Source organism: Myxocyprinus asiaticus, chromosome 3 (assembly GCF_019703515.2).
Source record: "Myxocyprinus asiaticus isolate MX2 ecotype Aquarium Trade chromosome 3, UBuf_Myxa_2, whole genome shotgun sequence".
Lineage (NCBI taxonomy): Eukaryota > Metazoa > Chordata > Actinopteri > Cypriniformes > Catostomidae > Myxocyprinus > Myxocyprinus asiaticus.
The window spans coordinates 28,756,394-28,782,891 of record NC_059346.1 but is presented as its reverse complement, the minus strand read 5'-3'; the positions used below and the strand labels follow the sequence as shown (position 1 = coordinate 28,782,891).

General features: G+C 43.8%; 1 protein-coding gene across 1 annotated transcript; it reads right to left on the bottom strand.

The window, feature by feature from the left end:
• Positions 1–11,866: 11,866 nt before the first annotated feature.
• Positions 11,867–25,296, bottom strand: LOC127421167 (membrane-spanning 4-domains subfamily A member 4A-like). The gene is made up of 6 exons (XM_051663981.1): positions 25,171–25,296; positions 24,298–24,483; positions 17,396–17,509; positions 17,251–17,307; positions 13,193–13,357; positions 11,867–12,181 (listed from the first exon to the last, which is right to left on the bottom strand). Exons 2-6 carry the CDS (start codon positions 24,457–24,459, stop codon positions 11,966–11,968), a joined length of 714 nt encoding a protein of 237 aa, XP_051519941.1. The 5' UTR covers positions 24,460–24,483; positions 25,171–25,296; the 3' UTR covers positions 11,867–11,965.
• Between the last annotated feature and the right edge of the window lie 1,202 nt (positions 25,297–26,498).

Sequence of the window (26,498 nt, the reverse complement as noted above, 5' to 3'; positions counted from 1 at the left end):
TTTCCCCTCTAAAAGAGTATATATTTCTCTAAAAGAGCGCACACACGGAACGTCTTTTTAAAGACGGATCTTTTTAAAGATGCTTTTCCGATTGTGTGTTATTCCTGGTTGTGCTCGTTATCTCTCGCCTTCTAACGGTCACGATCACTGTCTTTCGTGTCTGGGCACTGCTCACGCGGAGACAGCGTTCGTGGATGGTCACATTCTCATTGCGAGAATGTGTCCATGGCAACGTTGCGGTCGCGGCTCGCCTTCGTAAGGAAGCGAGCCACCCCAGAGGCTCCCGCCTCGGTCCTTTTACCCACGGGTTTGAGGCCAGCGCGGCTAGCACTGGGGGCGATTTGGGGACCCCAATGGGACCGCCTCCGCCGGGTATCCCCCCGCGGACCTCCCATACGCCAGCACGCTCGTCTGCCCCGATCGGGCTTCCGGGTGAGTCCGCCGGCTCGTCTCACAGCGAGTTCGACCTCTTATTCGGAGCCCGCGAAAGTGATGAGCTCTCGAGCGCAGCATCGGAGAGCGGGCTCGTCCAGTCGGAAGCCTCAGCTGGGCTCCTCCCTTCGGGGTCGATCGCCCAGTCACAGGCTGACGCGGAGATGACGACATGCTTTCCCGGACAGCCGCGAGCGTCGGTTAGAGTGGATTTCACCGCTCTTCCCTGAACCCTCGCAGCTCTGTGATTGGTTACTGGGCTCGCGGCGCCGCTCAAAGCCATGCCCCACCCCGTTCCTTTCTTCCCGGAAGTGCATGAAGAGCTGACAAGGTCGCGGGAGGCACCTTTTACTGCCCGGTCCCGATCTTTTCAGCTTCCCCGCTCTCACTACCCTCGATGGTGGGGCGGCCAAGGGTTATTTGGCAATCCCCCGGTGGATAAAGGCGCTCGCGGTGCACCTATGCCCGCAGAGCGCCGCCACCTGGCGCGGGTGCCCAAAGCCCCCATCCAAGGCCTGTAGGTTTACGTCGTCTCTGACGGTCAAAGCCTACGGCGCTGCTGGACAAGCCGCCTCCGCCCTGCACGCCATGGCTCTCCTGCAAGTCCGCCAAGGCGCTAAAGGAACTGCACGAGGGTAGTTCCGCCCCAGGATTGATGCAGGAACTGCGTTCGGCGACCGACCTCGCTCTCCGAGCGACGGAGGTCACGGCGCGTTCTCTCGGGCGGACGATGGCCACACTAGTGGTCCAGGAGCGCCACCTTTGGCTCAACCTGGTCGAGATGGGTGAGGCCGACAGGACACGATTCCTTGCTGCCCCCATTTCCCAGGCGGGCCTATTCGGCGACACCATCGAGGACTTTGCCCAGCAGTTCTCGATGGTAGAGCAGTAGATGGATGCTAGCCGGCTTGTCCTGCCCCGGCGTGGCTCAAGATCCTGCACCCCATCTACTCATCGCCGAGGGCGTCCCCCTGCGGTGACTGCACCGGCTCCGCCGCAGCCCGCCCCTCCGACCCGGCACCGCAGGAAGCCGACGCCACCCGTCTCACAGCCGGCACCGAAGAACCCACGGAGGTCTTCGAAGCGCCCCTGAGACGGGCGACCCAGGGACAACGAAACCCACTGCTCTGGAGCTGGTAATCAGATCTTTTTGTTACCTTTTGCATTTAATTGCGCTGCATGCCCAAGTGGCTGCAGTACTCAAGAGCTCCGCAAGAGTGGTTTCCTTGTTCCCTGGGTCACATATTCTGTGTGTACGGCTGGCATCACGACCACCGTCCACCACTCCATTTGGCAGGTTGGCGCTCCAGCGGCGGTCTCCCGCCCTGAGCGCCCAGCTGTGGCACAAATCCGCCCCCGATGTGACAGTCTCCACGGGTCATGAGGACAGGCCTCTTCCTCCCCCGTCCCAGGCTGTTCCGGGGGTGGTCACAAGGAGCCAGGTAAGTGCTTCGATGTCCTCGGACTCAGCACGGCCACGATGTGGTGTGGCACCTCAAGCTCCGCCCCGCCGCGAGGCCCCACCCGCCGGTACAGTACCGAAAAAAGGTGGTGGGTTGCGGCCAATCTTGGACCTGCGAGTACTGAACCGTGCCTTACACAGACTCCCGTTCAAGATGCTGACGCAAAGACGCATTCTAGCGAGCGTCCGGCATCAAGATTGGTTCGCGGCGGTAGACCCGAAGGATGCGTACTTTCACGTCTCGATCCTTCCTCGAAACAGACACTTCCTGCGGTTTGCGTTCGAGGGTCAGGTGTATCGGTACAAGTCCTCCCTTTCGGCCTGTCCCTGTCTCCTCGCATCTTCACGAAGATCGCAGAGGCTGCCCTTGCCCCGTTAAGGGAGGTGGGCATTCGCATTCTCAACTATCTCGACGACTGGCTAATCCTAGCTCACTCTCGAGACGGGTTATGCGCACACAGGGACCTGGTTCTCTCACACCTCAGCCAACTAGGACTTCGGGTCAGCTGGGAAAAGAGCAAGCTCCTCCCGGTTCAGAGCATCTCTTTTCTCGGTTTGGAGTTGGACTCAGTCTCCTTGACGGCGCACCTTACGAACGAGCGCGCCCAGTCGGTGCTGGCCTGTTTGAAGGCGTTCAAACAGAAAACATTTTCAGAGGCTCCTGGGGCATATGGCGTCCTCGGCGGTGGCCACCCCGCTCGGGTTGATGCATATGAGGCCGCTTCAGCACTGGCTCCAGACTCGAGTCCCGAGACGGGCATGGCGCCACGGGACACACCGCGTGGCCATTACGTCGGTCTGTCACCGTCTTTTCAGCCCTTGGACCGACCTCTCGTTTCCACGAGCAGGTGTTCCGCTAGAACTGGTCTCCAGGCGCGACGTGGTCACGACAGACGCCTCCAAAATGGGCTGGGGCGCTGTTGGCGATGGGCACGCAGCCGCCGGCCTCTAGACGGGTCCGCGGCTGCGTTGGCACATCAACTGCCTCGAGTTACTGGCAATTCTGCTCGCCCTGCGGAGGTTCCGGCCGTTGATCCAGGGCAAGCACGTGCTAGTTCAGACAGACAGCACGGCAGCGGTAGCATATGTCAACCGCCAAGGCGGTCTGTGCTCCCGCTGTATGTCATAACTCGCCCGCCGTCTCCTCCAACGGAGTTAGCAGCACCAAGTCGCTGCAAGCCACTCACATCCCGGGCAACCTCAACACTTCGGCGGACGCGCCGTAACAACAGGTTACCCTCAAGGGAGAGTGGAGACTCCACCTTCAGGTGGTCCAGCTGATTTGGAGTCGATTCAGTCAGGCACAGGTGCACCTGTTCGCCTCACAAGAATCCTCCCACTGCCCGCTCTGGTACGCCCTCACCGAGGCCTTCCTCGGCATAGACGCGCTGGCACACAACTGGTCCCCTGGCATTCGCAAATATGCGTTTTCCCCAGTGAGCCTGCTCACACAGACCCTGTGCAAGGTCAGGGAGGACGAGGAGAAGGTCGTCCTGGTAAGCACCCTACTGGCCCGCCCAGACGTGATGCTCGGACCTCACGCTCCTCGTGACAGCTCCCCCCCGGGCAAATTCCCCTGAGGAAGGCCCTTCTTTCTCAGGGAAGGGGCACCATCCGGCACCCGCGCCCAGACCTCTGGAATCTCCATGTCTGGCCCCTGGACGGGACGCGGAAGACCTAAGCTGTCTCCCAAATGCGGTGGTAGACACGTTCACTCAGGCTAGGGCTCCATCTATGAGGCGCCTGTATGCCTTTAAGTGGTGTCTGTTCGCTAAGTGGTGTTCTTCCCATCAGGAAGACCCCCAGAGGTGCGCAGTCAGATCAGTGCTTTCCTTCCTGCAAGAGAGGTTGGAAGGGAGGCTGTCCCCTTCCACCTTGAAGGTGTACGTTGCTGCCATAGCAGCACACCATGATGCAGTCGACGGTAAGTCCTTAGGGAAGCATGATCTGATCATCAGGTTCCTAAGAGGCGCCAGGAGGCTGAATCCCTCCAGGCCACGCCTTGTTCCCTCATCGGACCTCTGTAGTTTTTCAGGGTCTACAGAGAGCCCCCTTTGAGTTTTGCAGTCAGCCGGGCTTAAGGCACTCTCCTTGAAGACTGCCCTCCTGACTGCGCTCACTTCCATCAAGAGAGTAGGTGACCTGCAAGCGTTCTCTGTCAGCGAAACGTGCCTGGAGTTCGGTCCGGGCTATTCTCACGTGATCCTGAGACCCCCGACTGGGCTATGTGCCCAAGGTTCCCACCACTCCTTTTAGGGACCAGGTGGTGAACCTGCAAGCGCTGCCCCAGGAGGAGGCAGACCCAGCCCTGTCGTTGCTGTGTCCGGTGCGTGCTTTACGCATCTATTTGGATCGCACGCAGAGCTTTAGAATCTCTGAGCAGCTCTTTGTCTGCTTTGGTGCACAGCGGAAAGGAAGCGCTGTCTCCAAGCAGAGGATCGCCCACTGGCTCATTGACGCCATAACTATGGCATGTCTCGCCCAAAACATGCCGCCCCCGGTAGGGCTACGAGCCCATTCTACCCGTGGTGTAGCGGCTTCTTGGGTCCTGGCCAGAGGTGCCTCTCTAACAGACATTGCAGAGCAGCGGGCTGGGCAACACCCAACACCTTTGCAAGGTTCTACAACCTCCGGGTGGAACCGGTTTCATCCCAGGTAGTGGCACGCAACACAAGCGTATAAGCCCGGGATAGCCGGCCGGGTGTATCGCTTGCACATAGCGCCTTCCACCTCCTTTTGAGCTGAAGACGTGCGCTGTTAATTCCCAGTAGTGTTCACGAAAGTTGTTCCCTGGCTGACTTCCTCCAAGCCCTGTGGCAGTCGAGTTTTCGGAGAGACTCGCTGCCGGCCCAGTACACGCGCTGACTAAGAGCCCGGTTCTGGGGTAGGTGCTCCGCATGTGGCGGTTCCCTGTAAGGCTAACCCCATGCGATCTATATCTTCCGCTAGTTCGTTTCCCTACTGGCAAACTGCGTCTTCCTTGGGCAGAGCCCCTCAGTCTCCATGTTATAGTAACTCCTCCCCCATTGGGCAGGATCTACCTTGAAGGCTCTCCACATGGTTGGAAAGACCATGTGATGTATTCTTCCACTTAAATATCCCCCCCTCTCTTGGGGTGAGGTGTGGTCTCCGCGGTGTCCTCCCCTTGGGAGGGACACCCACCGACTAGACCTGGCGGCCCAGTCAGATAATCCCCCTTCTTTTTTAGGGAGTGGAAAAAGAAAAGGGGAAAGAGGCCACGACTGGGTTAAGCCTGTCTCTATCTCTGGGTAGTCGACTTGTCCCCAAAAAGGGCCGTTTGACACTCATAACTGCGTTGGGGGAGGTTACGTGTCGACCTGGTGTGCTGGCTATGAGGCACACAGCAAGTCTGCCCACCACACACCGCCAGTTCACGTAACACAGTTCAGCCTTGTGGTGTTTTGTATAGGGACCCCTAGTGTCACTACATCGACACCAACGTCGAGTGAGTGACAGATAGGGAACGTCATGGTTACTGGTGTAACCTCCGTTCCCTGATGGAGGGAACGAGACGTTGGTCCCTCCTGCCACAACGCTGAACTACCCGCTGAAATGGCCGGACCTTATATCGGCTCCTCAGCGTAAAACCTGAATGAGTGGTTGCATACCAGCTCCTTTTATACCCGTATGTTCGGGGGAGTGGCATGCAAATACCACTAGCCAATTTTCATTGGCCTTTTATCAAAGACCAGAGGTGTCTCGGGCTCCCAAGAGTGACCCCTAGTGTCACTACATCGACACCAACGTCTCGTTCCCTCCATCAGGGAACGGAGGTTACACCAGTAACCATGACGATTTCATGGCTTCACCAATCAAGGTAAAATTAGGCAAGATCATTATCACTTTTTTCACGGTAAAAATGCTGCAAAGAAAACAAATGCAGAGAGTGAATGTCATGCATTTTCAGTAATTGTAACATCCTATAAACATGTATTTTCCTACTGTACACAGATGTCACTGCCATTCTCAGTGAACTACTGTCATATTGTGTTCTATAATGATCCTTTCATCAAATAAACCACCAGGTAATCTGCCTATAAGAACTTTTGAACAAGACGCCTTCATAGTAAAGCAAGTGGAAGTGTTTCCAAGCCTTCCCACTTGTTGGAATCAAAGGATCAGTTTAACACTGTGACCTACAACTGTGAAATAAGTTTGCACTTTGCCACAAACTGTTTTTCACTTTTTCGCAATAATACATGCACCACAGACAGCAATGGATTTGTGGATCAGAAATAAGAGGGATAAACAAATGCTTAGGGGTGAACAAGAATGCAAAGAGGCAGATTGAAGGAGCGCTGGACAGAAGGATGAAAAAGGAGGGATTCATGTCATCATGAAAGTAATGACTGTGAGCAGGTGCTTTTTGCTGATATGGGTTAATTTATACTTGAAAAGAGAAGGGAAGGGAGAGAGAGGAAAGACAGAAGTAGACGAAGGAGATGGAAGACAGAAAGGAAATAGTTTTTTGTTTTTTTATTGTATTGCAACTACAGCAGCAACTATGGCAATAAAAGAGATAATTAAAGCTTTGCTATTGTTTCTTGATACCTTTCATTAATCTTTTCTTATTGAAAATTCCACAAAACAAAAATCTATATTTTAAGAGGCACCATCACTAAATAACCCCACTTACCTGTATATTCACCAGTTTTAATTATGGAAAGCAAAATAATATGTTGATATTTTTAAATTGCCAAATAATGTTACTTAGTAACTGCAGTTGGATCATCATCTATCAATACGAGCGCTGAGAATATACTAGCCAAATCGTTACCAATTGTGTTTGTTTTATTATCATTTTGCTCAATTCATCTTATCAGTACTCATATTTCTTCAACAGTGTGGTGTTCTGATAAATTAATCTCACATTCTTGTTTGAAAAAAAGCTTTGACCTTGATCTCTAGCAGTTTGGTCCTCAAGTTCTGACAAGTTGCTAATTTATGAACTCAACAGGGGAGAATTAAAAAAAGAATTCAAAATGCGATGTGCGAAGATTTTTAGACAGTCCAAGATTCATCGAAGCACAACTATTTTAATACAAACGAAACATCCTTTTGAATCTTCTAAATCCAACTTCCACCATATTACTGCTTAACAAAATGGGGATCTTAGGCTGTACCTACTGAAATGTTCTGAAATGGACATGGGAAAATATGACCTCTTCATAAAAACTAGCTCCTTGTAGGCTGTGGGACTCCCCCTCCACTTACAGCAGAGAGCAGGGAATCCCTTTTCTGCACAAATTATTGTTTGAAATTTGAGTTAAGCAAAAATCATATTAATTTAACCTAAACCAAAGACAAAGTTGAGAAGCTAAAGTTTCTGCTGAATGTTTCATTGTCTGTTCGACATTAAAATGTATTAAGTAAAATTAAAATGCACAAGAATATGACTCTGTACATTAATGATTACTATTTTAATGGCTTTGCAATGTAGGCATCATAAAATATAGTCTGTAAATACACTCACTTAAAACTTTATTAGGAACACTATGGTCTTAATAAAGTGCCCGATGTAGTCTTCTGCTGTTGTAGACCATCCGCCTCAAGGTTCGACATGTTGTGCGTTCTGAGATGCTATTCTGCTCTCTACAACTGCACGGAGTGGTTATCCGAGTTGCCATAGCCTTTCTGTCAGCTTAAACCAGTCTGGCCATTCTCCATTGACCTCTCTCATCAACAAGGCATTTCCGTCTGCAGGACTGCTGCTCACTGGATGTTTTTTTTTTTTTTTTGGCACCATTCTGAGTAAACTCTAAAGACTGTTGTGTGTGAAAATCCCAGGAGATCAGCAGTTACAGAAATACTCTAACCAGCCCATCTGGCACAAACAATCATGCCACGGAAATCACTGAGACCTAATTTTTTCCCCATTCTGATGGTTGATATGAACATTAACTGAAGCTCCTGACCCGTATCTGCATGATTTCATGCATTGTGCTGCTGCCACACGATTGGCTGATTAGATAATTGCATGAATATGTATATGTACAGGTGTTCCTTTTAAAGTTCTCAGTGAGTGTATTAGCCTGTTTATGAACACATGAGCTCTGCCAAGTGTAACCATAAATTGGAGTTAGAGGTGCAGTAAGTCATTTATGTTTTATAAAATAACACGCAGAAAAGGTCCATATTATCTGTCAGATATCACTAAAATAGATGTCATTAAAGGAATAGTTCACACACAAATGAATATTCTCTTATGATATACTCACCCTTATATTTAACTGAAGCTCCTGACCCGTATCTGCATGATTTCATGCATTGCGCTGCTGCCACATGACTGGCTGATTAGATAATCACATGAATATGTAGGTGTACAGGTGTTCCTAATAAAGTGCTCAGTGAGTGTACATTAATATCGTTCTAAATGTATGTTATTACAGGCTAGGCTAAAAATGAAACTCAATTTTGCACAATATATAACAGTCAAGTCATTTTTATTTGTATAGCACTTTTCACAACACATATCGTTTCAAAGCAGCTTACAGAAAATAAGAAGCTTTACAGAAAAAGGTCCCTGCTCCCTCTCTATCCACCAAGGGTTCTTTGGCCTAAAAAAAGGTTAAATATTCCTTTTTCATCCCAATATCCCAAGATTAATTTGATTTAAATTCAGTCATATAATTAATACAATGCTGTGTGGACTGCCAGACCGATGGATAGAATTACGTTTTTTTTATAGATTGCAAATGAGGTGTTATTTTAAGTAAGTAAATATTTGCCACCAACCTAACATCCCTGTACCACTTGTATGGTTATCACCACCCCCTTTTCATTCACACCAGTACTGATATTTTAGTTCCTCGTTATTGCTCACCCAGAAACTGTAGATATGCAGAGTTAAATGCAACTTCAAGGAATGTTCTGCTTTCAATATAGGTTAAGCTCAGTCAACAGCATTTGTTGCATCATGTTGATCAGACACCACAAAATATTATTTCTACTCAGCCCTCACTTTCTAAAAATCAGTGTTTGAGTAAGGCACTTATAATGGAAGTAAACATTATAAGTGTCTTGCCTAAATCTCTTGCTCACTTTTTTAATAAAGCACTTACATAAATTATTCTGTAAAAAATATTTTATTATTATTATTATGCACTGTAAATCTCAAATACAGTTCAAGGAGGTGGATGAACTTTTAGCTCTACGACATAATTCCTGTGGTTGGTGCCAGTGCGTCAACAAAATGTATCGTCATGGACCTTGTGCTGGTAACCTATGGTGGCCATGAAGTGCAAAACAAAACAAGACTGAAAACGCAATGGCAAATCCAAAAACAAAATAACAATTCAGATACAAAACAAATGTATAAAACACAACAGCAAATCCAAAAAACGAAAGAACAAATCAGAAAATGCCAAAAAGAACAGTGGTCACCATAAAATGTCATTGTATGACATCACTGAGCACAATTTATTTTCCCTTTGTGTACAGAAAAAGAAAGTGGTACGGGTTTATAACAACACGGGGGTGAATAAATAATGACTTTATTGTAATTTTTATTACTACAGAAAAGAATTAAACCTTCAATAATTACACCTACACCAACTATGCCTTCAGTCATAGGGCAAATGGATTGTCTGGATGTTTAATAGAAGCATAACTTTTACCCCATATCACATACATATACAGTAGCATGTGCCATGCCATGTTTTATTTTGTCAAAATCTGTTCTCAAATACATCAGCTAATGTTTTTTTTTAAATTAAACAGACTTGACAAGAGTAACAAAAAATGTATATACTATTCCACTATGTAAAGGAAACCTGCTCAGTCAGTTAGCTACTTTAAGGACTCATTCTGTGCATTGTTATGTCTACCTATCTTTAGGATCAAATTAAAAGGGCCTGGCTATCATGAAAAGCAGAATTATTGCATATCTACCATATTTATTTCAGAACATTAGACATTACATTACTGGAGTCAAAAAACTGCTTGGTGTTTATGGGCATTTACTCTGCACCAGTGTGGTATCATCGCTATAGACTAAACATACAGGCTATGCAGCTCATTCCAAACTTTGGTAAAAGAATACAACCTTTGGTCCATGTCAAACATTTGAGAAGTAAAAATACATAAGGTCTTGACTGAACAAAGAATATTCAATAGAAGTAAAACCTTTACAGTATTTCCATATCTCATGTGGCCAAATACAAATGTTATTGCTCTGTTGTTACTGATACATTTTTTTTTTTTCTGTTCAGATGACTAAAACATCAGAATAAAACGATTAAAAAAACTTGAGTAATCATAAGTAACAATATGAGAAATTAATTCTTTGCAACCTTTGCACTGTAGGAACTCCTCACTGTGACTCAGGGTCTCTGTGGAGTGTAAGACACTTTACATTAGTTAGTCTACAAGAGACTCAGCATTAGCACTTTTAATTATTTTTATAACATTATAACCCCTGGCTATGAAGACTATTTTATATATATTGTCTTTAACGAATTATAAAAAGAAAAGCCCTTTAGACAGGCTGTAGTTTACAGCAAGTTTTGGTTGCCTTAAACAGTAGTTGCTATACTCTTTTCATTCTGCATGTGATACATGTCAAGTTATTGCTTATTTTAAAATTAGGAGTTTCAGAAGCTGTTCTACATAACACAACTACATTTCAACAGTAAGACAGACTTGAAAACTAAAGAGCTCTACTAAAGAAGTTTAAGGTTAAAACAGTTCTGACAACTTCAGCAGAATTTACTAGTTTCAGACCACAAAAAGGCAGTTTATCTGGAATATCGTGTGGTTGCCTCATTCGTTTTCATTCTGCTAGCTTTATCTTTGAAGTTGTGGCTTGTTCAGTGGAGAGGTCTCTTTCTCTAAAAGCCTTGGCTGCAACAGAAATGTCTGCTTAAAGGAATAGTTCACCCAAAAATGAAAATTTGCTGATAATTTACTCACCCTCAGGCCATCCAAGATTCTTAGAAAGAGTTTCTTTCTTCATCAAAACAGAATTTAAGATTTTTAGGATTTCATTTCAGGCCTCCTCCTTTAAACAATGCAAGTGAATGTACTCCATTTTTTTGACGGTCCAAAATGCATATTTAGGGTGAATCAAAATAATCCACATGATTCCAGTCAACAAATAAAGTTCTTCTGAACCCAAACGATTGATTATTTTTAGAAACAATACAATATTTATATACTTTTTAACTACAAATGTTCACTTCCGTACATCTCTGTGACGCGCTTATGAGAGGAATGACATAAGCTCGTTGGTAAGGTCACACGTGGAGGAGGAGGCAGGAAGTGCATCACTGTTTACAAGAGGAGTGCTGTACAAAAGTTTAATTGTCTTTGCTGTAGATTTGTATTTGTATAAGTGTATTGTTCAAAATGGTTGTTTGGTGTGTGTATCCTGGATGCTTCAACCTTCAGAAACCCCAAAGAAAACTTTTCATTGATTGCCTATACTAGATCATGAGCGATTGAAGCTCTGGCTTATCGCGCTGAACCTGGATATCAGTACACCCCTACATTCTCTCAAATATTAGAGGGTGTGCAGTGAACATTTTACACAAGGATTTCAGACCATTGAAAGAAACAAAGGGTCGATATCTGAATTCATCGGCTGTGCCCGTGCTGTTTTTCCAGCAAATTCAGGTATGTGCGAAAATTTTGTCATATAGCCTATATATTTCTGCTAAAGAAAAAGCACAAGTAGATAAAGCAACGGCATCGCTCCAAAATAACGAACTTACGTCATCCCTCTCATGAGTGCGCATCACAGAGATGTATGGAAGTGAAGATTTGTAGTTAAAAATATATAAGTATTGTTTTGTTTCTAAAAAATAATCAATCGTTTGGGTTCAGAAGAACTTTATTTGTCGACTGGAGTCATGGGATTATTTTGATGCACCCTAAATATGCATTTTGGACCGTCAAAAAGTACATTCACTTGCATTATTTAAAGGAGGAGGCCTGAAATGAAGTCCTAAAAATCCTAAATATTTTGATGAAGAAAGAAACTCAGATACATCTTGGATGGCCTGAGGGTGAGTAAATGATCACATTTTCATTTTTGGGTGAACTATTCCTTAGTTAAAATAATATTGCTTGTTGGAATAAAATAGTCACCATGGTTTTAGCAATTACACCACCTACTAAATAATTTACTTGCTGATTTAGTGAAACACTGTCCTCATTGGAGTCACTGCCGCAGGTGGCTTTGTAGGCAAATGCTGAGATACAGACAGAGATGATGAGCAGAAGGATGGAGAAGACCAAAAATGTTCCGATGACCGCATGATTGAGAGTCTACAAAAGATTTAACATCCTCAAAAAAAGTACAAAAATGAAACTTTAACTGACTTAATATATTAATGTTTTCTTTAAATGAAATATTAATAGTGAAATTCCTAATACGCAAAATTAGTGCAAAATTTCTTATATGTTAAAAGTTATTGTTTTTATGACTATAAATAATAATTATTATTATAGTAATAATAATGCCATTGCTACACAGAGGCTCAAAATACAGTTTTTTTTTTTTTTTTCTTTTTAGCAGATTGCTATGCAAATGTTAGAATTTTCTGTTTTTTTCTTTTTTCTTCTTCTGGCTAGGTGATTGCTTACTGGCCCAAGTCAAAAAGGCCCACCCCCAAGTGAGAGTCTACAAAAGATTTAACATCCTCAAAAAAAGTACAAAAATGAAACTTTAACTGACTTAATATATTAATGTTTTCTTTAAATGAAATATTAATAGTGAAATTCCTAATACGCAAAATTAGTGCAAAATTTCTTATATGTTAAAAGTTATTGTTTTTATGACTATAAATAATAATTATTATTATAGTAATAATAATGCCATTGCTACACAGAGGCTCAAAATACAGTTTTTTTTTTTTTTTCTTTTTAGCAGATTGCTATGCAAATGTTAGAATTTTCTGTTTTTTTCTTTTTTCTTCTTCTGGCTAGGTGATTGCTTACTGGCCCAAGTCAAAAAGGCCCACCCCCAAGTATCTGTCATATTCTGCTCCCTATGACTCGGGCCCTCCTTCAATGTACACTCAACGAGCACTTTATTAGGAACACCCGTTCACCTAGTTTTTCGTGCAGTTATCTAATCAGACCATAGTGTTCCTAATAAAGTGCTCAGTGAATGTAAGTCTATGGGATTTTTCTGCCCATATATGGTCATAAATCTGATCACTTAGAAAAGTAATAGCAAGCACCATGCACTAACTGTATAATGCTAATTATAACAAGAGCAACAGAAACAACAACAATAATACATAATAATAATAATAATATGAATATGAATAATACCTCAAAATGTAAACAGATAGGCATGTCATAGTCATTTGCATCACTTTCATTGTAGACACAATGCTGCCCAGTTGAAGACAGTACTGTTATATCTATTGAGATCAGAATTATGTTTATCCCAGCAGTTATGGCACTGAGCACATTCATTCCAAGAGAGGCTTTCACCTACAGGGAGAAAAGCATTTAAGGGAGATAAAGTCATATATTAACTAACATACTATTGTATGATAATATCGTCCTGGTTACTTTCGTAACCTCCATTCCCTGATGGAGGGAACGAGACGTTGTGTCGATGTAGTGACACTAGGGGTCGCCCTTGGTGGTTGATGTATGCTACCGTCGCCGTGTTGTCTGTCTGGACCAACACGTGCTTGTCCTGGATCAATGGCCGAAGCCTCCGCAGGGCGAGCAATACTGCCAGCAACTCAAGGCAGTTGATATGCCAACACAGCCGTGGCCCTGTCCAGGAGCCGGCGACTGCGTGCCTGTTGCACACGGTGCCCCAGCCACGCTTGGAAGTGTCTGTTGTAACCACGATGCGCCTGGACACCTGCACTAAGGGGACCCCTGCCCGCAGAAATGCAAGGTCTGTCCAAGGGCTGAACAGGCGGTGGCAGATCAGCGTGATGGCCATGTGATGTGCCCCGTGGCGGGACTCGAGTCTGAAGCCAGTACTGAAGCGGTCTCATATGCATCAACCTGAGCGGTGCGACTGCCGCTGAGGACGCCATATTCCCCAGGAGCCTCTGAAATTGTTTCAGTGGGACCACCATTCTCCGCCTGAACGCCTTCAGACAGTTCAGCACCGACTGTGCATGCTCGCTCGTGAGGTGCGCCATCGTAGAGACTGAGTCTAACTCCATGCTGAGAAAAGAGATGCTCTGAACCGGGGAGAGCTTGCTCTTTTCCCAGTTGACCCAAAACCCCAGCCAGCTGAGGTGGCTGAGCACCAAGTCCCTGTGCACACACAACAAATCCCAAGAGTGAGCTAGAATCAGCCAGTCGTCAAGATAGTTGAGGATGCGAATGCCCACTTCCCTTAGCGGGGCAAGGGCTACCTCTGTGACTTTCATGAAGGCGTGAGATGACAGGGACAGACCGAAGGGGAGGAACTTGTACTGGTACGCATGGCCCTCGAAAGCAAACCGCAGGAAGGGCCTGTGTCGAGGTAAAACCGAGATGTGGAAGTACACGTCCTTCAGGTCTAAAACCGTGAACCAATCTTGATGCCGGACGCTTGCTAAAATGCATTTTTGCATCAGCATCTTGAATGGGAGGCTGTGCAAGGCCCGGTTCAGTACTCGCAGGTCCAAGATTGGCCGCAACCCACCACCTTTCTTTGGTACGATGAAGTAGGGGTTGTAAAACCCCTTCATCTCAGCAGGAGGGACAGGCTCTATCGTGTCCTTCCATAGAAGGGACGCGATCTCCGCACACAAGGCAGCGGCGTTCTCGACCATCACTGAGGTGAAGCGGATGCTGTTGAACCTGGGCGGACGCCTGGCGAACTGAATCGTGTAGCCGAGTCGGACAGTCCTGGTCAGCCACGTACCGGTGGGTGGGGCCTCACGACGGGGCGGATCCTGAGGCACCACGTGGGGGGGGCTTGAGCCCCGAACTCATGGCCATGCTGAGTCTGGGGACATCGAAGCACTTACCTGCCTCCGTATACCCACCATAGGACCAGTCCGGGATGAAGGAGGAGGGAAATCATCCTCATGGCCTGTTGCAACTGTCCTGGTGTAGGTGCAATTTTGCTACAGCTGGGCATGTGGGGGGCCCGCCTCCGGAGCGCCAGGCCTGCCATAATTGTGCGGTGCCCGGTTGTCATGATAACAGACAGATCCCTGCCCGAGAGACCACGCTGTGACCTTCGTCGCCCGGAGGGCGATATCAGTCGTCGAGTGCAGCTCCTGCATCAATCTCGGGTCAGAACTACCCTCGTGCAGCTCTCTCATTGCCTTGGCTTGGTGCACTTGCCGGAGAGCCATGGCATGCAGGGTGGAGGCGGCCTGTCCAGTGGCACCATAGGCCTTAGTCGCCAGTGACGACATAAGCCTACAGGCCCTGGATGGGTGTCTCTGACGGTTCTGCCAGGTGCCAGCGTTTTGCGGGCACAAGTGCACCGCAACCGCCTTATCCACCTGGGGAATCGCTGAGTACCCCCTGACAGCCCCACCATCGAGGGTAGTGAGAGCGGAGGAGCCCATAAATCAGGTCCGGGCAGTGAAAGGTGCCCACAACGATCTTGTAAGTTCATCATGCATCTCCGGGCATGCTGTGAGCGGCGCTCTGAGCCCAGGAACCAATCGTTGAGCCACAAGGGTTCAGGGGGGAGTGGAGGGTTCCACTCCAGCCCGACGCTTGCAGCCACCCGGGCAAGCATGGCCACCAGCTCTGCGTCAGCCTGCGACTGGGCGACCGCACCCGAAGGTGAGAGCCCAGTCAAGTCCTCGGCATCAGACTGGATGAGCCTGCTCTCCGATGCTGCGATCGAGAGCTCATCCTCTTCGTGAGCCCCAAATGAGATCGCGAACTCGCCCTGAGATGAGCCGGTGGTCTCATCCCAGAACTCGACCGGGGCACACAAGCATACTGGGGAATGGGAGGTCTCCCATTGAGGTCCCCAAATCACCCCCAGTGCTAACCGCCGCGGCCTCATACCCATAGGTAGAAGGACCGAGGCGGGGAGCCACTGGGGTGACTTTCCCTCTAACAAAGGAAAGCTGTGATCGCAACACTGCCATGGTCATGTTCTTGCAATGAGGACATGTCTCCACGTGGGCAGCGCCCAAGCACGTGAGACAGCGATTGTGGCCGTCAGAAGCGGAGAGATAGCGACCGCAACCAGAAATTATACACAAACGGAAAGGCATCTTTAAAAAGACGCTCGGTCTGTGCCACACTTTTAGTAGGAAAATATACTCTTTTATTATGAAGAATATACTCTTTTAGCTGCTGAAGCGTTCTCTGCACACCACCGGTGCAAGAGGGGGAGAAACCGCTGTAATGAGCCATAAATCCAAACGCTTTCGATGTGAATGGATCAGCGGAGGAATTCAACTCGCTGAAACACAACTGCTCTGCACCGAAGAAAAAATCTGAATGAGTGATTGCAAGCCAGCTCCATTTATACCCGTATGTCCGGGGGAGTGGCATGCAATTTCCACTCTCCTATTCCCATTGGATCTCAAAGATCAGAGGTGTTTGGGGCTCCCAAGGGCGACCTCTAGTGTCACTACATCAACACAACGTCGAGTGAGTGACAGATAGGGAACTTATTGTGCTAAGAAAGTTGAGATTGATGTCTGAGAAAAAGCAGCTGATTCAAATTTGAGCCTAGTAAAATTACTTGATAGTAAATATGCACTAAACTGAACCAGTAGTGAGTTTGTCACTGTAAAAATGTAAAGATACTCAAGGCACCATTTGAGGTTCCTCACATGTCACAATGGTGGAACCATCTGGAGCTCCTTTGGAGACACCCTTTCAGTTCTCTGATAAACATACCATAGAAATCTATCTTGATGTTTCTTGAGTACATAAATAGGATATTTGAGATTCCTTTAAAAGATGTCTGAAGTGTCTCCAGAGGGTTCGGGTGTGGCATATCAGGAACTTCAAACGGTGCCGCAAATATATTTACAATTTTACAGTAAGCAGAAATACACCAATGAAGCAGAGTGTTCAGTGACAGCCAGGAAAAGCTTCCCCCTTCCAAGCAGTACCTCTATAGATATGTTAAAAATTACACACTAACATAAAACTACTGCTACCGTTTCAAAGGAATTCACTATGTTATACTGTTACCTGTATGCTAATGTTCTGTATGCACAGAATACATGAATGAGGTTGGCTATTTGTTGAAAAATTTTGCTTTACCAGTGTACAATGCACTTGACATTCTGTTTTGTTTAAAAACATATTTAAAAAAAGTTGGACATGAGGCATTTATTTTGTAAATTTAATTTGAATGTAAGTAACCTGAATAATAGGGTGGGATATACACAAAGGAACATCTATAACGTGATTAAAAACTGCGAGTTGCATGTACGCACCAGACACAAATGAAGTTTATTTTCTGCTGCAACAGACAGAGAACCAGCAGTGATGTACTATGGAAGAAACAGATAATTTGTTAAACATAACTTCATACTGAATTTTTTATTAAGAGCATAAAGCAACAAGTTAATTAGCACTTACAGTGAGGGATGTCCAGCGGGTTATGACACTGTAGACAGAAATTCTATCAAGATAGCTATCGTTGAGTACAATGCCATATAAGAAGATTGTTACTCCAATCATTATCTGTACAATCTATAGAAGGCAGATACAGGTCAGATTCATGTTAGCATTTGGAGTCTAAAAAAAGCAGCTGCTGATGTGGAATGTAATCTTATATTGTTGGGTAACACTTTACGATAAGGTTCCATTTGTTAACATTAGTTAACTACAATAGTTAACATGAATAACATTGAACAATACTTTTACAGCATTTGTTATTTTTGGTTAATGTTCATTTCAACATTTACTAATACATTTAACATTAGTTAATGCATTATAAACTAACATGAACTAACAATTAACAGTTGTGTTATCATCGACATGTTATCATCAATTGTGTTGTCATTAACATTAACAAAGCTTAATAAATGCTGTTAATAAATATTGCTCTTTATTAGTTCATGATACCTCATGCATTAACTAATGTAACTGGTAACACTTTATAATAATGGTCCATCATTAATAGGTAACTATGCAGGAATTAATGCAGGACAAATGAGTACTACTACATTAACACTTTAGTTACTACTATTAACTAATATGGAAGCATAATTAACCAGTCAGTAAGTCATAGTGAACTGATGACTGAGGTAGTTCACTGTTAGGTAATCAATAATTACTGAATTTGATCTGCCTCACTGAGAACTATTAACTAACTATGGCTATTTTAAAATAACTACTAATTAATTACTAATCAAAACATTAACATGTGTGTAAAATGTGAATGATTATGTTTTTATTGTGAACGAGATCATGCATGGGTTCTTTGTGGGAATTAATTTATGAATGTAACAGGTTGCTAAATCAAGGCTACAGTGTCTGGTAGAGTATCATGGTCAAGGATGTAACCACATATTCAGGATTTATGGAGACCGAATTTAATAACGTAATAATTAGCCATGGAAAAAGTCCATATCAGTAGACCAATACTAATGGAGTTAATTAACAGAGGTTCGGGAGGAGCATGTTAATTTTACTCTGACAAATCACAGCCCACGGGCTGGTATAAGCCGCTGCTTACCTGCTTCCTGTGACAACTCTCCTGACATTAGAGTCTTTCCGGCATTCGGCCCCGCCCTTTTCCCCACGAACAGACCCAGACGGATATATATATATTGTCTCAAATTGTGCCTGTCTCCGCGAACGGGCGCCGTTCCGGCTTCATGCCATTAGAATTAAATTTTATTTGAAAGCGAAAGAAACAAAGATTAACTATTCAATCCAACCACCATTTCAACCCCCAGCATTTTTAATCAGGTTCTGTCGCACAGGTGATGCCTGTCAGCCTCATTACCACGCCGCAGCTTGTTTAGGGGGTGTGCTTTATTCAGCGATTGTTTGTCATCTTCTAACAGGAATATCACGATTGTTTCTCCCTCCAAAGTGCCCTTCGGAGTGTGATTTATTTCATTCTGAACACAGGGGCATCATACAACACAGAACTCCCTTCTATCGACCGATAATCTAATGACAAATTATTTTCATACCAACGCAGACATTTTAAGGCAAGCTCGCTGCCACGCAGCACTGACTCTGACCATTCCACAGCACACCGCAGTTATACACGGACTCTGTCCGAACAGACACGAGCCGAATTCGGCTCTGCTAGAGGCGGATCATGCACCTCGTTCCAACTCATTCATAATCATTCCGCAACAGGTCTCGCTTCCTCTTAGCATTATTGACATATATTGACGTATATTGTACAGCAGAGGGCAGTCATACTCCTAAGGAGCGAATGACCACAACTGTATCCTTCAATAATGATTGCAAGTCCATTTCTCCTGCGTATCTGCATGCAGTACAGAGCCAAAGCTCTTAATTCTCAGATCATTTTATGCTGTTTTTCACATTGTTTATTAAGATGTACTGTATTTCCCAGCACATATCTCCTGCATTTCTGTATGCAGTGCAGAGCTGCAACTCAATGCATTCCTAGATAATTCACACCTATTGCTCTGTGATGCATTTCCTATGCAAGAAGTATATTGTACTGAAGGTGACAGTTATACTTCCAAAGAACGAATGGCCTAAAGTGAATACTTCAATGATGATTGCAAGACCATGAATATCTGTATGCAGTACAGAGCCAAAGCTCTTAATTCTCAGATCATTTTATGCTACTTTTTTCACATTGTTTATGAAGATGTACTGTATTCCCTAGCACATTTTTTCTAAAGTTTCACCTAAATATGATTATTTTTTATTTTCTACAGCAACGCCTGAAATTGTGCCTTCCGCAGGGTCTCACCAATATTACTTCCAGCAGATCTCAGCGAGAGCCCATTTAAATTCCTGTCACTGGATTGTACGCAGGTTTACATCTCACTTTCTCTATCTAGGTGTCTTTCCAAGACTTCACCATTAACTAACGAGGAGCAAAAGATGGCAACCATTTTAGTTAAGAAAGCACAAGTGCGGTGCTTCTGCCTTCGGCTCAAAACATCCCTAAGCTGCAATGTGCTGCCCACGTGCCACAACTGTGGTGTTTTTTGGGCCATGCAACAAACCCCCACGACACCACAAAGCAGCGCAAATGTGATGTACAGGTGCCGCAACTGCGGTGTCCTTTGACCATGCAAAAACTCCCACCACACCACAAAGCAGCGCATATGTGGTGTACAGGTGCCGCAACTGCGGTGTCCTTCGGACCGTGCTACAAACTCCCACCACATCACAAAGCAGCGCAAATGTGGTGTACAGGTGGCGCAACTGCGGTGTCCTTCGGACCGTGCTACAAACTCCCACCACATCGCAAAGCAGTGCAAATGTGGTGTACAGGTGCCGCAACTGCGGTGTCCTTCGGACCATGCTACAAACTCCCACCACACCCCAAAGCAGCGCAAATGTGATGTACAGTTGCCGCAACTGCGGTGTCCTTCGGACCATGCTACAAACTCCTACCACATCGCAAAGCAGCGCAAATGTGGTGTACAGGTGCCGCAACTGTGGTGTCCTCCGGACCTTGCTACAAACTCCCACCGCAAAGCAGCGCAAATGTGGTGTACAGGTGCAAGATGGCAACCATTTTAGTTAAGAAAGCACAAGTGCGGTGCTTCTGCCTTCGGCTCAAAACATCCCTAAGCTGCAATGTGCTGCCCACGTGCCACAACTGTGGTGTTTTTTGGGCCATGCAACAAACCCCCACGACACCACAAAGCAGCGCAAATGTGATGTACAGGTGCCGCAACTGCGGTGTCCTTTGACCATGCAAAAACTCCCACCACACCACAAAGCAGCGCATATGTGGTGTACAGGTGCCGCAACTGCGGTGTCCTTCGGACCGTGCTACAAACTCCCACCACATCACAAAGCAGCGCAAATGTGGTGTACAGGTGGCGCAACTGCGGTGTCCTTCGGACCGTGCTACAAACTCCCACCACATCGCAAAGCAGTGCAAATGTGGTGTACAGGTGCCGCAACTGCGGTGTCCTTCGGACCATGCTACAAACTCCCACCACACCCCAAAGCAGCGCAAATGTGATGTACAGTTGCCGCAACTGCGGTGTCCTTCGGACCATGCTACAAACTCCTACCACATCGCAAAGCAGCGCAAATGTGGTGTACAGGTGCCGCAACTGCGGTGTCCTTCGGACCATGCTACAAACTCCCACCACACCCCAAAGCAGCGCAAATGTGATGTACAGTTGCCGCAACTGCGGTGTCCTTCGGACCATGCTACAAACTCCTACCACATCGCAAAGCAGCGCAAATGTGGTGTACAGGTGCCGCAACTGTGGTGTCCTCCGGACCTTGCTACAAACTCCCACCGCAAAGCAGCGCAAATGTGGTGTACAGGTGCCGCAACTGCAGTATCCTTCAGACCATGCGACAAACTTCCACCACAACGCAAAGCAGCGCAAATGTGTTTTTCCAGGTGCCACAACTGCGGAACCTTTCAGGCCCTGCCACTAAATCTCCCATAACACCGCAATCATGTTTCCTGTTTCCTCTTATTAAGACTCGAGGGGCACAGCTCATAAATGTATACCCATCAAACTGCTATTCAGCAAAGTTCTTTACTCTGCGCCACCCAGCATTCGAATGTAGTGTGGGCCCTCCCGTTCGAACGCTTTGCAGGCTTTCCCATCGAATTGCAGTGTGGGCTCTCCTGTTCGAATGCAGTGTGAACCTCAGCGCATTGGTCACAGGCTCTCCTGTTCGAATCGCAGTGTGGGCCCTCCCGTTCGACCGCAATGCAGGCTCTCCCGTTCGAATCACAGGGTGGGCTCTCCCATTCAAATGTAGTGTGAAATTTCACGTCATTCATTCCGTGGGCTCTCCCGTCCAAAATGCAGTATGAGTATTCCTGTTCGAGTGTAGTGTTGGTGCAGTAGTCTTAAGAGCCTTTTAGCTTTTCCCGTTAACCATGGCATCGGCATTTCCTTTGCTCATGGTCTAAATGAGCCCGACACACAATAAGGTGTGCCTAAATGTGATAAACTATGTGTGCCCTATTTGAAACTGCAGCCACAGTGCCCCACCAGATAATGGGCTGCAGCGCCCGCTCGTGCTCAATACTGCCGCAGCAGTGCCCTGCCATGACAAACGTAATAAAGTTGTATTCTTAACTAACCTTTCGCATTCCTCAAAGCTGCATATAGAGTCTCGAGCTCCGAGCCCTCCAGTATACGGACAGCAAGCCAAATACGTTTACTGCTTCAACACAAGATTACATTAACATACTAACTACTGAATGAATATTGGGTGTGGACATGTCCCACTCAATGTCTATGGTGGTTACGGCCATGATCATAGTCAGCTTACCTTACCTTACCTTAAAAAATATTAACTTCTGCATGTTTGATATTGTTGAAGGTCTTTTTTTAAATAATTCTGGTAACTCATAAGTAACGAGTCAAGTGTTACCACGTAAGTATGAAGGAATTACTAATGTTCTGGACCATTATTCTAAAATGAGGGCCATAGTAACGCATGATTAATTAATGAGATCTTATTGTTTCCTTCCTTGGGAGTTAAAGGTTATCTGGACCATTATTCTAAAGTGAAAACACATTATAAACCATTAATAGTAACTGAGATGTTACTTGTCAGTTAGTAATGAATACTCAAGTGTTTGTTCCTACATTTTTGTTTCATTTAATCAAACAGATAGTTAACATTCACAGACATTCAAAACATATTTTTCTGGCATCTAATCATTTAATCTTATGAATCATTGAAATAATTGAACATAAATGCTTAGGCTACAAACCTTTAGCAGGATAATGCTTTTAATTGCTGGTGCTCACGGTTACTATATATTTTTAAAGTATTATCTCTTAACATAAAGTCAAAATCATGTGTCAAGTGTGTTGATCTCCACAAGACTTCAACAGAAAACGGAGAGAAAACCGTCATGCAGCATGAGGCCGATTCTACATGTGTACGTCCGCCCTAGAGAGCCCACTCTGTAAATACATACAGTTTTTATGAAATTAATTTTACATGTTTCCTCCTTTGCCTATGTTCGGTCTAAACAGAACAGAACTTATGTTAAAGTTTACCACATACAGGCGGATCGACGGAGCAAAATCGCACTCGCTCTTCTTTCAGTTTCAGCGCGAGCGTTGCATATGGCCAATACTGACTGGATTAGAAGCTTTATGGATGTGACACGCATTCTTTTTTTTTTTTTTTTTTTTTTTTTATCGGATCCATTAAGTTACTCAGGAAAAAAAAATGCACTTCACATAAAATTAAGCACTTTTTTTAAGATTAACCTACAATATCTATGAATAATAAATTAATTGTAAAAAAAATAAAAAATGTAAAAAAATAAAATAAAAAATTGTGTATAATCAAGTGTGTTTTCATTAATTAATAATGCGTTACCATGACCCTCACTTTAAAATAATTAGTAATACATTCATGTTTAAGTGGTAACACTTGACTCATTACTTATGGGTTACCAAAACTATTTTAAAAAGACCTCCAGCAATATCAGACCTGCTGAAGTTAATAATTTGTAATAAACAGAAGAGATATCCCAAGGAATACACGTGTTGGGCACATACACCTGTAAGCTGACTATGATACTCTACCAGACACTGTAGCCATGATTTAAAGAGCTGTTATGTTCATAAATTAATTCCAGCAAAGAACACGTGAGGCGCATGTTTCTCTGAAGGTGCATTTCATGATTATGTTCACAATAAAAACATAATCATTCACATTTTAGACACATGTTAATATTTTGATTAGTAATTAATTAGTAGTTATTTTATGTTAGCCATAGTTAATTGATAGTTCTTAATGAGGAAAATCAAATTCAGTAATTATTTATTACCTAACAGTGAAATACCTCAGTCATCAGTTCACTATGACTTGCTGACTGGTTAATCATGTTTCCATATTAGTTAATAGTAGTAACTAAAGTGTTAATGTAGTACTACTCATTAATCCTGCATTAATTCCTGCATAGTTACCTATTAATGACGGACCATTATTATAAAGTGTTACCATGTAGGTAAAAGTGTTACCATGTAACCTTGTTTTAAAGTGTTACCGTTTGGTGTGCCAAAACATGGCATTTAAAACTGGTTTCTTGTTTATGCTAACCAGCAGCATTAAAACAGAACACTCATGCTTTGTTTTCTGTAGCTTGTTTATGACTGTGTAAATGTGTGTGTTTCTCATCTCACAGTGCTGCAGATCCACATAAATAAACACACAGACCAACGCACATGTATGAACATAAGGATACATAACAGAACGTCTGAATTTGCATTCCATTTTCCTGCAGATCTTAAAGAAATTAAAAATACTGAATGGATTTGAATGAAAATCATATGTTCACGTACATTATGAAAAATACATACCCCCAGTGGCTTTGGTTGTATTTTAAGGAATCCTTTAAAAACTGTATTGTGATATGGTCCTTTTTCTTCTTGTCCATCATCAGAAATAACAACACTCTCCACCTGTGGATTTATTCGGATAACAACTGTAGAGTTGTCAGTTGATATGACCTTGTTGGACATTCTTGAAAAAGTTGTGATCTTCACCTGTAAGCATGTTAGTGTAAGTGTTTTTTACACAAAAATAGCTGGAACATAGAAGTGACCATAAACTGAGAAATGCAAAATCTTTAATGCAATTGCACTATAAATATATAAATCTAAATATAGCCATGCCTAGAGATTTATTAACACCTTACTTGAGAACATCTAAAGATTTTAATGGTTCACAATTATATGCTTATTGAAAAAAACTTCTTATGCTTTAAAAAAAAGGCATAGTTACTAAAGCAATGTTATAACGCAACAAAGGATAGTAGCCTACAGCTGAAAATGCTGTTAGACAAATAAATCTGCTCGTATAGGCTTGCATATAGCAGACAGTTCAAATCCATTTAAACAGTATTTTTTCGAGTTCTTCCTTTTTTCTTAATGATCAGAGGTCACATTGTTGGTATTTTGTAGCCTTGGTTGTGTAAAAAAACTTAAATGACAAAATTATAGCTTTAAAATGAGTTTTAGTTCCAAGGCACAACAGTAAATAGTATAAATATCAGCAGTCATTTTTTGTAAAAGATCATAATAATCATTTACAGATGATTGTTTTTTCTTTCGTGCCAATACAACACTCAAGAGAAATGTACTTACCACTTACCAAGAAAAAATATCTATCAAGAGAATATATCACTAAAAAAAAAAGTGAAGAAGTGAATTTATACACAAAGTAATTAGTACCTGAAGTGAAATGTGGTTTGTTGAAGTTGTTGTTTAAAAGTTCTGATAGTGTATGCTCAGGTGGACTCAGCTGAAGAACTATTAAGGAGGTGCCCACTTTATGCAGGAAGTTTATCTATGTGAAGTGATAGCCTAATGTGTCCGTTGTCTTGATCTACTAGTGTTAAAGAGTAGAATATCTCATCGTGTTAAACTGAAACTAAGAAAAAGCATCAGCTACACAGTTTGAGTTTACTGATAAAATATTAGTTAACATGCAATTGTGTAAGTTTGAAGCTCTCTGACTGCACTTAGCAGGTCTTTCTTTAGCTGAAACCCCAAGCAGGCCTAATCATTCATTTCATCAGGACAATGACAGCTGAATATTCTAGTTTCAGAACACTGAGGTAATAGTGGGTTTACCATGGAACAAAATGTTGTTGCTTTTTATAAATCTATAAGTGCTGCATAGAATTTTCTTTTTCTCAAATGTGCTCAAAATCTTTGCTCTAAAACCCTGCTCAAAAACATTTACTGTTTATAGTGTTGTCTGGATGACACAAAAAGTGCCTGCCAAAGCATAAGGCTTGACACAGTTTCTCAAAAATAAAATGAGCACAGACATTGCCGACACGCGTATCACATATAAATAAATGATAACTTTGAGGTCTTGCAGTGTATGAATAAAAGTTGCCTGTCTGGAAATATCTGTACTGAATCAATCAGTGTTAAAAATCCAGTGTATATAATTAATTTTCACATTTAAATTTCCCATTTAAATTTCTCCATCCTTAAATTCGTTTGAATGTTTATATATTTGAGGTGATGCATTTTTAATTTAATTAACTCATACATTGTTTTCAATTTTCAATTTTCACATTGCTATACAAATAGGCCTGATTTGTACTGAATTTGTTCCATTTTTATATGGTTATGCCCTAATTGTTGTTTGTTTACATTGATTCTGTTGAGCACAAAATAACTATTTCTACACAAAGCTTTTTTTTTTTTTTTGCTTTGTCTTAAAAATGATATAGGCTTTTGCAATAGTTTTATGGATGCATTGATGAATGTCTACTGAGTCATGTAGGCTCATTTTCATGATCTCACCTACGGCTAGAGAAGACAAGACCAATTATGGTATTAATATTGGACAAAATGACTGTTCTTCTCATTTAATCAATTTAATCAATAAATATTTATATTGTTTTGTCAAAATTTCCAGGAGCTGTATGTGCCTTAATTCTCAGGTATTTTGTCTTTTTTTAATTCAGATCACATCAACCTTAGTTTTCTGTGGTTATATTTTTACACTGGTTACAATAATTTATTTATTTAACACGTTACAA

Coding starts and splice junctions, on each gene's coding strand:
- LOC127421167 (XM_051663981.1), bottom strand. CDS start 24,459: ATGTCCAACAAGGTCATATCAACTGACAACTCTACAGTTGTTATCCGA. Junction 17,510..24,297: donor TACAACCAAAGCCACTGGGG/GTATGTATTTTT, acceptor TGCCTTCTATAG/ATTGTACAGATAATGATTGG. Junction 12,182..13,192: donor CTATCTGTTTACATTTTGAG/GTATTATTCATA, acceptor AATCTTTTGTAG/ACTCTCAATCATGCGGTCAT.